Genomic DNA, 15,186 nt, shown 5'->3' with positions numbered 1-15,186 from the left:
CTTGAAGCTCTTTCACACACTTACAAAGATCTGAAAATTAAATGAGCAGAGAAAGCATATAAAGATTTGATGAGAGCTGAGGTTAGAATGAGAACGTAGGTGGTTTTATGTCTGGGTCAGAAGGTTGGATTTGATTAGGCAACACAGAGGCAGCCAGCAGTCTTTGAGGAGGGAAGGGGAATGGACCACATTATGGCTTAGGGAGAAAAATCCGATGGCCATGATGACAGACATCAGAGTAACATTAGGGAGACCAGAGAGAAAGCCATTGACACATAAAGGCACTTCAAAAAGCCTGTGGGACAATGGAATTACAAAGTAAGTTGTCTTGGTACCAAACAACTGAGTCTTCTGCATGGTGTGCAGTTACACAAACTTATATGGAAGACACTCATATTATGAAAAAGCTATGAATGGATTTAAAAAGAAATTTAAACATCTTTTAATTCTACTTTGCCAGGAACTTTGTGAAGCTCCCTTCTAATCAAAGAGAAAGATGCAGCTCTGATAGAGAACAGAGACTGAGATGAAAAGGAAATGAGAAATGCTCTAATTTCTAAGATGTAATTCCCTGTCTTTAAATAGCTGAGTGTGGGGACAATGACAGTTACCATGAAGGTGGGGACACAGGGAGCAGGACAGAGGAAGAACAAGTCAATAACAAGTACAGGTTGGGCAGCCAACATTGAAAGACCAGCACAATACGGAATGGGTCACTCGGCCACAGCTGTTGGCTTTGAGAAAGAAGCAATGAGGAGATTACCAACACGGTGGGGAAACTGAGGCCACATGAACGACGAGATGCTGGGGAACACATGCAGGAAGGAAAGCCCTGTGTCTGTGGGCTCTACATCCCTGGCTGGTCCCAGATGGAAGCCGTCTGAGGCAACTCTTCTGTACTCAACGAGTAGACTTCTGGGGAGAAGGCACTATTACCTAAACACAGTACAGTTATTTACATAGCATTTGCACTGTATTAGTTAATCTAGAGGCGACTAACATTATAGAGGAGGATAACTCTGGGGTATTTGCAAACTCAATGCCATCAATTTTTTTTTTTAAAGCTGTATCTGTTTTCATATGGAAAGTCAGATTTATAGAGAGAAGAGGCGAAGAGGATCTTTCTAGATCCTCCATGTGCCGATTCATTCCCCAAGTGGTCGCAATGGCTGGGGCTGAGCTGATCCTAAGCCAGGAGCCTCTTCCAGGTCTTCCATGCGGGTGGGTCATCCTCAACTGCTTTCCCAGGCCACAAGCAGGGAGCTGGATGGCAATTGGGGCAGCCAGGATATGAACCAGCCTCCATATGGGATCACAACACATGCAAGGCGAAGACTTTAGTCAATAGGCTACTGCACTGGGCCCTGCCACTAAAATTTAAAAATTATTTGAAAGGCAGAGAGTGAGGATAGAGAGACATAAAAGGAAAAAAGGAAACAGAAAAAAAAAAACAAAAAAAAACAAAAAAAAACACCTGTGTTATGTGCTGGATCACTCCCCCTGTCTAGCAGGAGTTTGTGAACATTGTCCGTGTCTTCCACACAGGTGGTAAGAACCCAACAAACATTATCGTTGCTGTCTCCCAGAGCCCACAATAATGGAAAGCTGGAACCAGAAGCCAGGGCCTGGAGTTGAACTCAGGTTGCCCACTGTGGGACATGGCCATCCTAAATGGCACCTTAACCTGCAACCAAATGCCTGCTGCTGTGCCATTGTTTTTTCTTCTTTTTTTTTAAGATTTATTTTTTTGGGAAGGCAGATCTGCAGAGAGGAGAGACAGAGAGGAAGATCTTCCTTCTGATGGTTCATTCCCCAAATGACTGCAACGGCTGGTGCTACGCCGACCCAAAGCCAGGAGCCTCCTCTGGTCTCCTACGTGGGTACAGGGTCCCAAGGCTTTGGGCCGTCCTCGACTGCTTTTCCCAGGCCACAAGCAGGGAGCTGGATGGGAAGCGGGGCTGCTGGGATTAGAACTGGCACCCATATGGGATCCTGGCACGTTCAAGGCGAGGACCTTAACCACTATGCTATTGCGCTGGGCTCTGCTGTGCCATTTCATAGAAGAGGCTTGCGCGTGCTTCAGGCTTGGCAACAACGAAGTGTGTGTATCAGGAATGATATTGGCAAGAGATTGTTAAAATTTGACAACAGGGACATCTTCGGCGGGTTAGGAATTTTCAGTTTAATAGGACATGTAAAGGGACTGTCAGAGGAGAATCAAAAGAGGCAACCTCTTAGAAATGAGGCAGTGGGGTGCGGGCATGGATAGACATTGATTTTGAGGCTAAGGAAAAAAGTCCTCAGAGAAATAGAAATGGGGATGTGAGAAGAGGGAGGATGAAAAATGATCTTGAAAGGGAGGACTGAGCAATGAGCAACCAGATTCAGAAGGAGGCGGACTCAACTGTGTCTTCCATAAATCATGTGTACGGACAACCCAACTTCAGGACCCCGAAACGCAGTCCCACTTGGAATCAGAGCGGGTGGGGCTTGAGATACAATTAACAGGTTAAAGTTAGGCCATCTCAGATGATGGTAACCCTTCTAAGGAGTCAGCCGTCTGAGTTAGCATGGTCACCACTTCAGGAAGAGGGTGCACCTGCAACCCTGGGATGCTGCACCTGCAACTCCACAGCACCACGGCAGCTGCAAGCAGCATGGAAGGAGAGAAGGGCCCTGAGGAGGCTTCCCCTGCAGGATGCAGAGCGCACAGTCCTGGTGACACCAGATTTCAGCTTGAGCACCTAGAACTGAGGCAGTCCATCTTTGATGTTCTCAGCCACCCAACTTATGGCACTTTGTTATATGGCATCCTTAGGAAACAAATACGGTTCATCTCAGAATGCAGGAAGGAAAAAATTTCTCAGAAATTGGAAAGAAGAAAAGATAGGGGGACTAATGTCACTGTTGACATTCTTATCTGCTGTTTTAAAGGATGGTTCCTTTCTGGGTTGACCCTCTGGGGAGGATGGGAGAGTAAGTTCTATGTAGGAATAACCATCTGCAGTTCAAAATAAGTCTGGGCCCAGCACTGCAGTCCTGGGCCCGGACGGGAGCCGACATGAAGACACACGGAGAACACAGGGGGTGGATGGCAGGGCTTCTCGGGATCACTGGACTGACGCAAAGGCCAAGGTCCAGAGATGCACATACATCAGGGCTCGCGCTTGTACTTGCAGAAAACCGAAGAGCAATGCTCATTTTTACCCTCTTATACATGTCACTTGTATGAGCAAAGACTATCTCACTTGAGTTCAGTTTCCTTTACTCTAGGTAAATACAAGTGCCAAGGAAATGCAGAATAGTTTTATCTTAGAAGATAATGTAGTGACAGGTAATATTTAAAAAATTCAAGACATGAACGCCTTACCGTGGGCTGAGCCTAGTAACAGCTCAGGTGCGAGGTAGTCTGGGGTTCCTAGAATGCGTCCATCATCCACTGGGGGTGCCCCTCTTCTCACACTCTTGGGAGTTCGATATGGAGTTCCTGACTTTATCTGGTTCGGTGTCTGCCAATTCAAAAAGAGTTTGAGGCAACAAATATTTTACTTTATTCATTTCACAGTGAAGTGTCAGTTGGGCTAGAATATATCCCACTGAGCTTAAAAGACATATTCAAATTCTGGACTACTTTAAAAAATAAATTCATAATTACGTAACTGGGAAATGTTCTCGTATCTAATGAAGTTCAATAGCTTATAAAACATCAGTTCTTTCAGTAAGATCTGAATATGCAAGAAACAATTTTAAAAATCCACAAGAAAAATAATTTTTAAAAAAGATTTTATTTATTTTCATTGGATATACATAGAGGAAGAGAGACAAAAAGGAAGATCTTCCATCCAATGATTCACTCCCTAAGTAACCACAATGGCTGGTGCTGAGCCGATCCAGAGCCAGGAGCCAGGGACCTCCTTCCAGGTCTCCCACACAGGTGCAGCGTCCCAAGGCATTGACTGGGAGCTGCCGGGATTAGAACTGCTGCCCATATGGGATCCCGGTGTGTTCAGGGTGAGGACTTTAGCCACTAGGCTACGCTGCCGGGCCCAAGAAAAATAATTTGACTGTATAGATTAATGCAAGTTTATGCGCCAATGGGGGGCCCAGCACAGTAGCTTAGTAGCTAAATCCTCACTTTGTATATACTGGGATTCCACATGGGCGCCAGTTTGTAGCCTGGCTGCACAACTTCCCATCCAGCTCTCTGCTTGTAGCCTGGGAAAGCAGTCAAGGATAGCCCAAAGCTTGGGACCCTACACCTGCATGGGAGACCTAGAAGAGCCTCCTGGCTTCAGATCAGCTCAGCCCCGGCCAGGCTGTTGTGGCCATTTGGTGAGTGAACCAGCAGATAGAGCTTTCTCTTTTGTCTCTCCTCTCTGTAAGTCTGACTTCCCAATTAAAAATAAACAAATCTAAAAACAAAAACAAAAACAAAGGAAAAAAGAGGAGGAGCCGAAGAGGAAGGCTATGGCTAATAGCTGAATTTTCAGGACAATACACAAGATAACATACCAAATATAAATTTCTCCTCTTGGATTAAATAGAAAGTTTAAAAAATAATGTGTCATTTCACTACCCTGTGATACCAGCTGGGATAGGCACCCTTATCCTCTGTATTTCGTCAGAAAAACTGAGCCACTCCTCAGCCCCTTCATTTCAATGTAGGGTTTATACTTTTTGCATTATGATTTCTCCACAGGAAGAAATCAAAGAAATTTGGAGGTTTATAGATGTCTAAATTAAAAAATAATAATAACACTAGAAATACATGTTTTTCAGCTTTCTATCTATCAAAGGCCAAACAAATGTCCTTAGCAGGCAGTAAGGTAGAGTGATCTTAAATGCAGCTTATACAAAACTACTTCAAAAAGCTCAGAAAACAGAGGTAAAATGTTCATTTCTGAATAAAAAAACTGGGCAAAATAAATGCATTTTCTGTGAACTTTTTTTTCTCCCTATTTACTCATTTATTTAAAAGGTAGAATTAGACAGAAATGTTGGTTTACTACACGAATGGTTTCCATGGCTAGGCTTGTGCTGAGCCAAAGCCAGGAGTCATGAGCTCTAACATCCGGGCCTCCAAGTCCTTATTCCATCTTCTGCTGCTTTCCAAGCAAATTAGTAGAGAGCCAGACTGGAAGTGGAGCAACTGGGACTTGAACTAAGACTCATGTGAGATCCTGGATTCACAGATGGCAGTTTATCTCACTGCGTCATGGCACTGGCCCTGTCATGAATGTTTTGAAGTACTCTCATAGCACTACTTAGGTCAAGTGAAAACATGTGACTAAATCTTGAAAGACAAGTATATATTTATACACAAATTATTATGCAGTTAATGACATTATTACCACTAACTTTATCTTTCTGCATGAAAACCATGGCTTTTTAACAAACAGAATTGATATAACTAGTATCATATAATCTAGTTGAGAGACAACTTTTTATCCTAGAAGTTCAGTTTTCAAGAAGCCAAACAGTAAAGTGTTAAAGTTTACACTCTACCTGGTACGGCCTACTGGATCTCGCTTTCTGAGTAGTAGGAGTTACAGCCATGGGATAGGAACCACTGTAAGCACATGAAATATCCATTGTGTCTAAAGAAGTGATGCTCATTTTAGATGGTTCTGAGTTATTGGATGCGTTAATGTGACTGTTGAAACTTCGAAAAGCGACAGCATTCTTTTTAGAGAGAGTTTTCAGTGCCTCTGAGGGAGGAGCTAGCATCATTGGGCTGCTGTCCTGAATGGTAGCATTCTCATCACCTTTTGGCAAACTATGTCCTTGGCAGTTTGGTGTCACAAGAAGTAGATCTTCAATATTTGATTCTTCAAAAGAGGATTCCTTGATGCTTTTGTCAGTATCTAACGACTGCCTTTCCAATGAACTTTCCATCATGGAGATCCCAGGAAAAGAAGAATCAGAATCCATGCAGATACTTTTGGAAGTTCTATCATCATCCAAGCAGAGACAACTGGAGCTTAAGCATTCCTTCTTACTATTCTTCTCACAGTCTTCATCCAGTTCACACATCAGATTCTTCGCTATCATCGGTATGGGTAATCTGTCTGGTGTTTGCTGCTTATCAGTGTAAGAATTGCCCATGTTCTCCTTACTGGCACAGTCATTGTCCCAACTTCTACATGTCGACAGTTCCAGGTCCTGCACTTCAGTTGTTAAGCCTGTTCTCTGATTTGCATAAAAATCCAACATTTCATTCCTGTGCTTACACTCTATACAATTCTTTTTATTCTGTATGATTTCCTGACAAGGACTAGAGTCCACCAACTCAAAATTTCTTTTGAAGCTTCTTTTCCCAAGGTGTTCTTCAGCGAGCCCACCAGAATCCCACTGATCCGACTGCTGGGAATCAGCCTGCCTTGTGTCAGAGGTCATGTTTACGTTACACACATCCAGTTCTCTCGCTTCCCAGGAAGCCTCACCAGAGGTGCATTTCTTGTCCAGGTTTACACAGGAGATTTCAGCAGCAGGAATGGTACTGCTGTCATGAATAGGAGAAAGTGCTAATTCAAGATCCTTTCTATTCAAACTTTGGGTTCCAGCAGCATTTGTAGGTTTTGAACGTGACTTTTCAACTGCATTCCAACTCATCACTGCAGAGCCCAATGCCTCCTCACTTTCCTAAGGAGGGAAAATATAGTTTTAGTCACATAAAGCTGAAACTCTTTGACATTAAACAAGTTTTCTGAAGATTACTTGAAAGGCAGTTATGCAGAGGGAGAGACCGAGAGAGAGACCGTTAGGTTTGCTCCCTAAATGGGCAGTTTTAGGCCAGGCCAAAGCCAGGAGTTTAGAACTCCATCTGGATCTCCCATGAGGGTGCAGGGACCCAAGTATTTGTGCTATTGTCCACTGTTTTTCAGATACATTAGCAGGAAGTTGGTTTGGAAAGGGGAGCAACTGAGACTCGAACTGACACTCTTATGGAATACCAGAGTTGTAGATGGAGGTTAAACCCACTGCTTCACAATGCCAGGCTCTTTTTTGACATTTTAACCTCAGTCCATTTAGGATGGGCAAGTGTCCCCATCAACTCATGCTTTGTTCCCACTTTGAAATGGAACAAGAGAGAATTAAAAAGAAGCATAAATACAAACAGTATAAGCTTATACACAATATTTGAATCAAACACTGATCTAAAATTTAAATTGATTACTCTGCACTACTGATTTTGAAATTAGGCTGAGGCAGGAGAGAAATCAGACTCAGTAAATCAATCAGCTCCTGATCTGACACATATCTGTCTCTAGTCCTAAACCAATCAGGGGCAAGGAATGGCCAGACCAGAACCACAGAAAATCCCCTACTGCCCTGTTAAGACACTTCCTCAACCTGCATGCATATCCAGAATAGCCCTGAGGCTGCCACACACATGAGCTTCACGGGGGAGGGGGTGACAGTGAACAAAAGCATTACTTCAAATGGAACAACCAGGCCAACCAAAAGCCATATACAAAATGGAGTGCTGTGTGCTCGATTGGGAAACACCTCCCCACCTGATGAAAACTCCTGCCCAGCTCCTCTTACGGAGCCACTTCCATAGTCCTGTTTCCCTTAGGCCTGAGCCCGAGTCCCCATTCAATCCTATTTGGGTCACAGGGAGACAAATCATTGCGATCTGCAAGTGAGGCACAGAACCTGGAACTGCTCATAAGGCTGCATTCTGCAGACCTGCTCTGCAACTGAGGCATGGATGGTCCTGTTTCGAATTACAAACTGCACAGGGCCTGACATCTGGTCAACGCAAAATTATGGGCCATAAAGAGAATTGGGATGGGGGCAGACTAGGCCATGCAGGGCTACAATACCTGTTGCCCTCATGTGAGCTGGATCAGGGTAAAGCCAGGCTGGGTTGACTGTTCCTACTGGTGCATGCATAAGCCAGAGTGGGTGTGCGTTGGTTGGGCTTTGCTGTAGCATCAGCTGGCAGATGCTGGTAAGAGGGGCAAATTCTGTCAAGTTAAACTGCAGAACCATCTGAAGAGTGCAACATTTGGGAGTGGGAGTGGGCCCAATAGGGAAATAGTGGGCACCTCCCTCTTAAGCTGTCACTCCAACAAGAGAGAATGAGTTTCAGAACTTGGGCAGGCACGGCTAGAAAGAGAGTGCTACCCACTGGCACACATGTGGGCTGGATAATGTGCTTGGCTGGGTTGAACTAGGCCCACTGAACTAGGCTGGGCTGAAACATGCCTATTGACATATATGAGAGCTGAATAGGATGTGGGACATACTGGGTCAGTCTGCTGTACATACTGGGAAGCGTTGGAATCCGGGCAGGTGGTGTTCCCAGGGCAGGGGGCAGGCCTAGCGGGGATTATTGCAAGTTGCTCTGACTAGGCTGCAGCTCCCACTGGTTTGCATGAGGGCCAAGTGTGTGGTGGGAAAGATCGGACTGGGCTGCAACACCCATTATTAGTTTGCATAGAAGACAGGGCTGGAGACAGAACTGACCTAGCAGTTGCAACCACCAGCATGTGCATAAGTTGATTGGGGCGATGGACTGTACCAAACCCTGTATTGGCAAGTACACACAAGAATCAGGTCTGGGGCCGGTGGCGTGGCCTAGCGGCTAAAGTCCTCGCCTTGAACGCCCCGGGATCCCATATGGGCGCCAGTTCTAATCCCGGCAGCTCCACTTCCCATCCAGCTCCCTGCTTATGGCCTGGGAAAGCAGTTGAGGACGGCCCAAAGCTTTGGAACCCTGCACCCGTGTGGGAGACCTGGAAGAGGTTCCTGGTTCCTGGCTTCGGACCGGCACAGGACCTGCCCGTTGCGGTCACTTGGGGACAGAAGAACTTTCTGTCTCTCCTCCTCTCTGTATATCTGACTTTGTAAAAAAAAAATAAATAAATCTTTAAAAAAATCAATAAATCTTTTTTTAAAAAAAGAATCAGGTCTGGAATCACCTCAGATGAAGTTTCTTTGGGGATCCCCCCAAGTGAATTGCTGGACTCAGAACCCCAACCATGGAAAGAATTGCAGGCTTCATGGTCTGACCGTGGAGTACATTTGTTAGAGCTGGGCCTCCTCAGTGGCTTAGACAGAGCAGTGGACACTTGGTAGCATAACAGAGGATGGAGGACAGAACAAATTGATCAACTAATTTAGCCAAGAGTTGGCAGTGAATATCTGGGCAAACGGAGACTCTAAAGTAGATTATGTCAGCCAGTGGATTCTGGAGAGATTTCATCATGGTTGGAGTGGAGAGATTTGCAGTAATTCAGAAATTTGAACTATCAAAACCTCTTGAGCAGGACCCTAAGAACAAGCCCCACATCAGGAACCCTGGGGTGGTACTGAGTGGCTGTCGTCCATCGCAGGGTACAGAGGCATTTGGAAGGCTGGGTGTGGTTTCTCCCCTTGTCCCCTCCTTTCCCCCAGATATAGGAAAGAAAAAAGGACATAGAAATAATGGTCTCACCCACTTTCCTGTAGCCCTTCGCCCTTATCACCCTAATCAACTATGTAAAAGTCATCAAAAATAAAAAGAATTATCTTAAAAAAAATGTTCCTGTAACTGTGCATTACTTCATATAAGCAGAATAAAACCAAGTCGATAGGGTTGAAGTTAAAGTAATTGCAATTCACAACTACAAATCAAAAAGAGTGAAAATTAAAATCCATTATCAACAGGATAAAAAATGATAACAAAATGCTTTTCCAGAAACCCGATTCATTCCAACCATCTGTGGATGCTCAGATACATGATGTTGTGAATTGGTAGAAGGTGACCAAGAATTCTCTAAGATGACTCAATTTGACTCGATCTTGTATAAACTCTTAAGAGTGTCTATCACAGATGGGTGAATATAAAACTGTATTAGCTATACTTTTTTTGATATCAATAAGTCACAAGCAAAACAAAACCTCTCCAATGATGGTTTATTGATCTGCAAGCAGGGTCTCCTGTAACCCAAGCAGCACTGGCATACTCCGTCAGTGCCCTGCTCCGGGGTGCAGAGATGGGAGGCAGAAGGCGAGACTGTGTGCAAGGGTACTGCATGAAGCAATGGAATGACAAGATGTTTATCTTGGTGCTGAAAAACTTCAAAATTCGAGAAAAGCTTTTCATAAGATGTATCTTCTATGAAATTTCCAGACTACTGAATGTTTGAAATAGTATATAATATGGTTTTGAATAATAAATAGGGGAAATAATAACACCAGGAATGGAAATCTCTTCATATAGTCTTTACTGCAGTCCAAAAGAAGGAATAAGATGGAGAAACCCTAACTTCACTACAGTTATTTTGATCTTGATCACATAACACAATATAAAAAATAAGGATGGAAATCAAATTTCTGAGAATTAGAAACAGATATAATTCAAATTGTTTTATCAAAAGGAAGGTTGATTCTAATCACGAATTGTTTTACCAGGATTCTGTGAAGGAGACTTTATTATAATTATTACTTTCTCTATCACCTTTACTCTCAAGATAGAGTATGTAAATAAATATTTGCATATTCTTAATTCTATTCATTTGGTGAGCAACCTCCTCAAAACAGATTCCATTTTAAGTGCAATCCACATTACCTTTGTGATCTAAAAGTTATTTCTGCAGTAATCCTTCCACCAAGTGAGAAACTCCCAGAAAGCAGCATAAAGGAAGGTAGTGTGGTTTTAAAATGACATAGATTAAAACAAGCTACATTCTGTATTATGGCAGGGAATTTAAAAAATAAAGTCCACCCGGCTGTCTAGAGGCCAATCACTATTCATTTACTGTCAGAACTTCATGAGAAACCAAACAAGAGCGAGTTCACAACTGGACAAGAGATGAAATATTTGAGACAAATATGACAAGACGTACAATGAAATGAAGAATCCTGGATAATACTCTGAGTGTCATTCATGCACCCATTTCTTGTGGAATGCATCAAAAGGTAGCGTGTCTCTAGCATTACCCGGATAGACCTAAGAGGTTTGGGTTAAGATTCATTCTCCTCTCACCTGGCAATCATCTTCCCATTTGGGGCTGCTGTGGCATTCTGACTCCACACTGGACATGAAGGTGTGGGACTGACTACTGGCACTGGACGTAGCCAGCCTCTTCCTAGACTGTAGAAGGTTAGAAGTCAGACACTTCACAGGCATTCCTGGGTTGGAGGCAAGGGTGTCAAGACCTGCGGGGGAAGAAAAACACTCAAGATTATGTTGCTGCTTTCTTAGTTCTTTCCTGAATTTTTATAGATAATTAATATCAAAACCCTGTCTTTGTGGACACTATTCAAGCCATAAAGATGGCTGCAGGTGCCTCTGCCAGGTTTCCCATCACCTTCAGATACATTAGTTGTTAATGATACAAGTAACCACTCTGAAAGTTAGAACAGAACAAACTTCCCTTAACACTGGAAAAGAAAAACTCAGGACCAGAGAAATCACCATCAGCAAGAAATCCATTCTGAGGATCTATGATCGATTTGAAATTGTTCTTGATAGATGCTGAGTCACTGACAGCATTACTGAGGAGGTCAGACTCTGGACTGACTGGATTTACCAAACACAGCTTGTACTGAATTAACACTACGGCTTTCTTATAATAAGAAGCTTATGTGTTTATAGGTGTGAATGACAAATATAGAGAATGTGTGCCTGGCTAACACTAAGCAGGTGCAGTCGAGCAGTACCACTGATCTGACACCGACTCCTTCACTGCATGGAATTAAACAGCGCTGAGAGCAGCTGTTCCGCAGATCACAATGAGGCCAAGGAGACAACTGCGCTACCATCAGGATGCATGGGGGTCTTCCTCTGTGGAAAGCTCCCCTCCTGATGGCGTCAGCAGCAGGTTTCTGACTAAACTGCATGCTGCTTTGCTTACTGAATCACCTTTTCTCTGGTGAGAGTAGAACTGAGGTGGCCTGTGTCCCTGCATTTCCCCTAAATCTTCCTGGCTTATTGCTCCTTTCTTGTCGTGACTGAAATTCCTCCCTTGCAGGAAGACAACTATCTCAGATAATAGTTTGTCTGCTAACAGCTTTACTATTTTGCAAGTGCACTTTGGAACAAAAATTATGAACCATGAGAGCTCTGTTTTCTTTCTCTGCAACCTCTGAAACCAAATTTATTTTATTTCAAATAAAATAAATAAATCTTCAAAAAAATCATCATATATGTATGGAAAGATTTTTCATCTTTGTATACAAAAAGGTATGTCATGTCTTGCTTTCTCTTTTCCAAGAAGGGAAATGCAAGATGGAATACTTTTCTTGAAGAAGAGTGTTAGAAAGAATATCTGCATGTTTGTATATTTTTTTTCAAAATCAAATCATACTTTTAATTCCATTTTCCACGAACTTTTTCAAGTGTACTCATGTTACATTATCTTCTTTTTTTTTCCACATTAAATTTTATTTTACTGTTGCCAAAAAAAGAATTTCTAATTCCATCATTCAGTTGCATGATATGATAAAATGTTTTTTTAAATTAATTATTTTGCATTATGTGACAGTTTCATAGGCTCTGGGAATCCCCCTACCCCTCCCCACGCCTCTCCCCCCTGGTGGATTTCTCCACCTTGATGCAGTATTACAGTTCAAATTCAATCAAGATTCTTTCCTTGCAAACATATACCAAGCATAGAGTCCAGCTACTTATTGTCCAAATGGGTTGAACAGTTTCTTGGGGAGACCATTTCTGGTCCGAAGTTAGAGCTGGTAGAATATCATCACAATTAAGAGTCCCAATATAACATCAACAGCAATTTGCAATATTATGGAATTGACATGGTTTTGAGTAACCAGTATGTTAAAAAATAAATAAATAAAAAAAAAAAAAGCAAGTCCTAACCACAACCTATGATTAGCTCATTGACATTTCAATTTTAGTTTATATACAGGACCGGCTGCTATATACCTTAAAATGGCTATAAGGTACCATTCAGCTGTCTCGTGTCTATTTCATTTTAGTATTTAGCCATTTGTTGTGTTGAAGTATAATTTTGCTGATCTTGGCAGATTTTAGGATAATCTAGACTGGCTTGTAACTCTAACAAGACATTTGTCGACATTTAAGGTGCAGAACATTTTTTTTTTTTTGGGGGGGGGTGTGCAGGAAAATCCTCAACACCATGGTGAGGAGTAACTAATCTTTGTGTCCCACTCAACGAGGCATGAGCCAATCCACACCAGCTCTTTCCTGTCAGATTTCAAGCTCTACTGTCTGTTGTTTATCTATTCATTTTAGGTTTTTTTAGTTTGAATGATTGTTTGTTTGCTGTGAGGGGTTTGAAGCGATCCCGATGGTCATTGCGAGGGAGGGTGGGGGTCCAGAGGTGGAGCCAGGCTCGGACCAGAGAAAGCTCTCCTCCCTGGTCCCGAAGGACATTTATTGTTCTTCTGTTTCTGCTGACTGCTCAGGGCTTCTGGTTGTCTTTCCGATGACGTCGGTTTCTGCACGGTAGTGTTTGGACTTCTTCCATCCCCTGCGGAAGCTCCGGTTGGGGATGGGTGACCTCAGAGTACTCGGCCTCCGAGGGCATCCAATTCCCTGTGGCCTCCTTGGCAGTTGGGATGTAGTCCTTGTTGCTCGTATTAATAGTTTGTGATGAAGGTCTGGGAGTCTTCATGGTTGGGATCCAAGCTTCCTCCTTACCACCTGCTCCACTCTGGAGTGCCCCCTCACGATAAAATTTGGTAATTCATAGACAACAGACTCAAAGCGGCACTAAACAACAGTAAAACTACTATACCAATGCATGAGGGGGTAATGGGATGCGATCCTGACAACCTCTTAACAGGAGGTCATGTTTGCATATTTTTTTAAAGATTTATTTTATTGGGCCCGGTGGCGTGGCCTAGCGGCTAAAGTCCTCGCCTTGAAAGCCCCGGGATCCCATATGGGCGCCAGTTCTAATCCTGGCAGCGCCACTTCCCATCCAGCTCCCTGCTTGTGGCCTGGGAAAGCAGTTGAGGACAGCCCAATGCAATGGAACACTGCACCCTTGTGGGAGACCCGGAAGAGGTTCCAGGTTCCTGGCTTCGGATCGGCGTGCACCGTTCCGTTGCGGCTCACTTGGGGAGTGATTCAATCGGACGGAAGATCTTCCTCTCTGTCTCTCCTCCTCTTTCTCTGTGTATATCTGGCTGTAATAAAATGAATAAATCTTAAAAAAAAAAAGATTTATTTTATTTTTATTGGAAATTCAGATATACAGACAGGAGGTGAGACACAGAGGCAGATCCTGCATCTCTGATTCACTCCCCAAGTGGCTACCAGGGCCGGAGCTGAGCCTATCTAAAGCTAGGAGTCAGGAGCCTCTTTTGGGTCCCCAAGTGGGTGCAAGGTTCCCAGGTTTTGGCCTGTACTCGACTGCTTTCCCAGGCCACAAGCAGGGAGCTGGATGGGAAGCAGGGCTGATGGGATTAGAACTGACACCCATATGGGATCCCAGTGTGTGCAAGCTGAGGACTTTAGCTACTAGGCTACCACTCTGGGCCTGCATGTTTGTATTTTAACAGTCTTTCGTTTGTCAAGGTTAAGTATTTTTTGGTCACGCAGGTAATCCTAACAGAAGATATACAACACAATGAATTCAGAAGAAAAGTTCATTGGAAAGAAAATATCTGCACTCAGGACTCACTAGCTGAAGTACCAGGGAATAACTAAATATTTTATGATACTCTAAGCTGTAAAAAGGAGGCAATGCCTCATGTCTTAGATAGGTGCAAATATGTGTAAAGTGACAATGAGGTAACATCTGTGCAAGCAACTAACACTGGTACTCTTCCAAGCGTTATTCGCATTCCTAACATAAACAAGAGAAGTCACTAACACGGGGGAAGTCACGGTCTATACAAATTCAGTTGTTCTGGCGTTTTCCTCTATTATTTTACAATTTATTTCTTTACTGTATGCAAAAACATCATCACTTCCAGTTTTTCGATTTTAGCTGCTTAAAATCTTTTGGAAAGAAGTTTACAAAGACACACAATAACACTGCAGGTAATACATCTCCATTTGAGATTTCCATAGACTCATCACAGTGAAATTCATCCAGTGGTTATTTTGTAGCATACATAACTAAGGACATCTCCACAGTGGGACGTCATTTAAGAGGTATCTGCCACATTCTCTGTCAGAAATGGTATTTACACAGAAAAACACAAATGCCACTGATAGACCATGCTGTGGCACAGCAAGCTAAGCTACTCACTTTG

General features: G+C 43.2%; 1 protein-coding gene across 1 annotated transcript in view; it reads right to left on the bottom strand.

Annotated features, from left to right (window-relative positions):
- The window catches only part of MASTL (microtubule associated serine/threonine kinase like), a 52,081-nt gene that overhangs the window by 8,328 nt on the left and 28,567 nt on the right, over window positions 1-15,186 (bottom strand). Inside the window, exons 7-9 of the mRNA XM_004588534.3 lie at window positions 10,979-11,151; window positions 5,506-6,642; window positions 3,371-3,509 (exon numbers count right to left, since the gene is read on the bottom strand). Coding sequence (XP_004588591.3) covers window positions 3,371-3,509; window positions 5,506-6,642; window positions 10,979-11,151 — 1,449 coding nt within the window. The remainder of the gene's footprint in view (window positions 1-3,370; window positions 3,510-5,505; window positions 6,643-10,978; window positions 11,152-15,186) is intronic.

The sequence above is a fragment of the Ochotona princeps genome, chromosome 10 (genome assembly GCF_030435755.1).
Source record: "Ochotona princeps isolate mOchPri1 chromosome 10, mOchPri1.hap1, whole genome shotgun sequence".
Classification (NCBI taxonomy): Eukaryota; Metazoa; Chordata; class Mammalia; order Lagomorpha; family Ochotonidae; genus Ochotona; species Ochotona princeps.
This window is presented reverse-complemented; position numbering and strand designations above follow the sequence as displayed.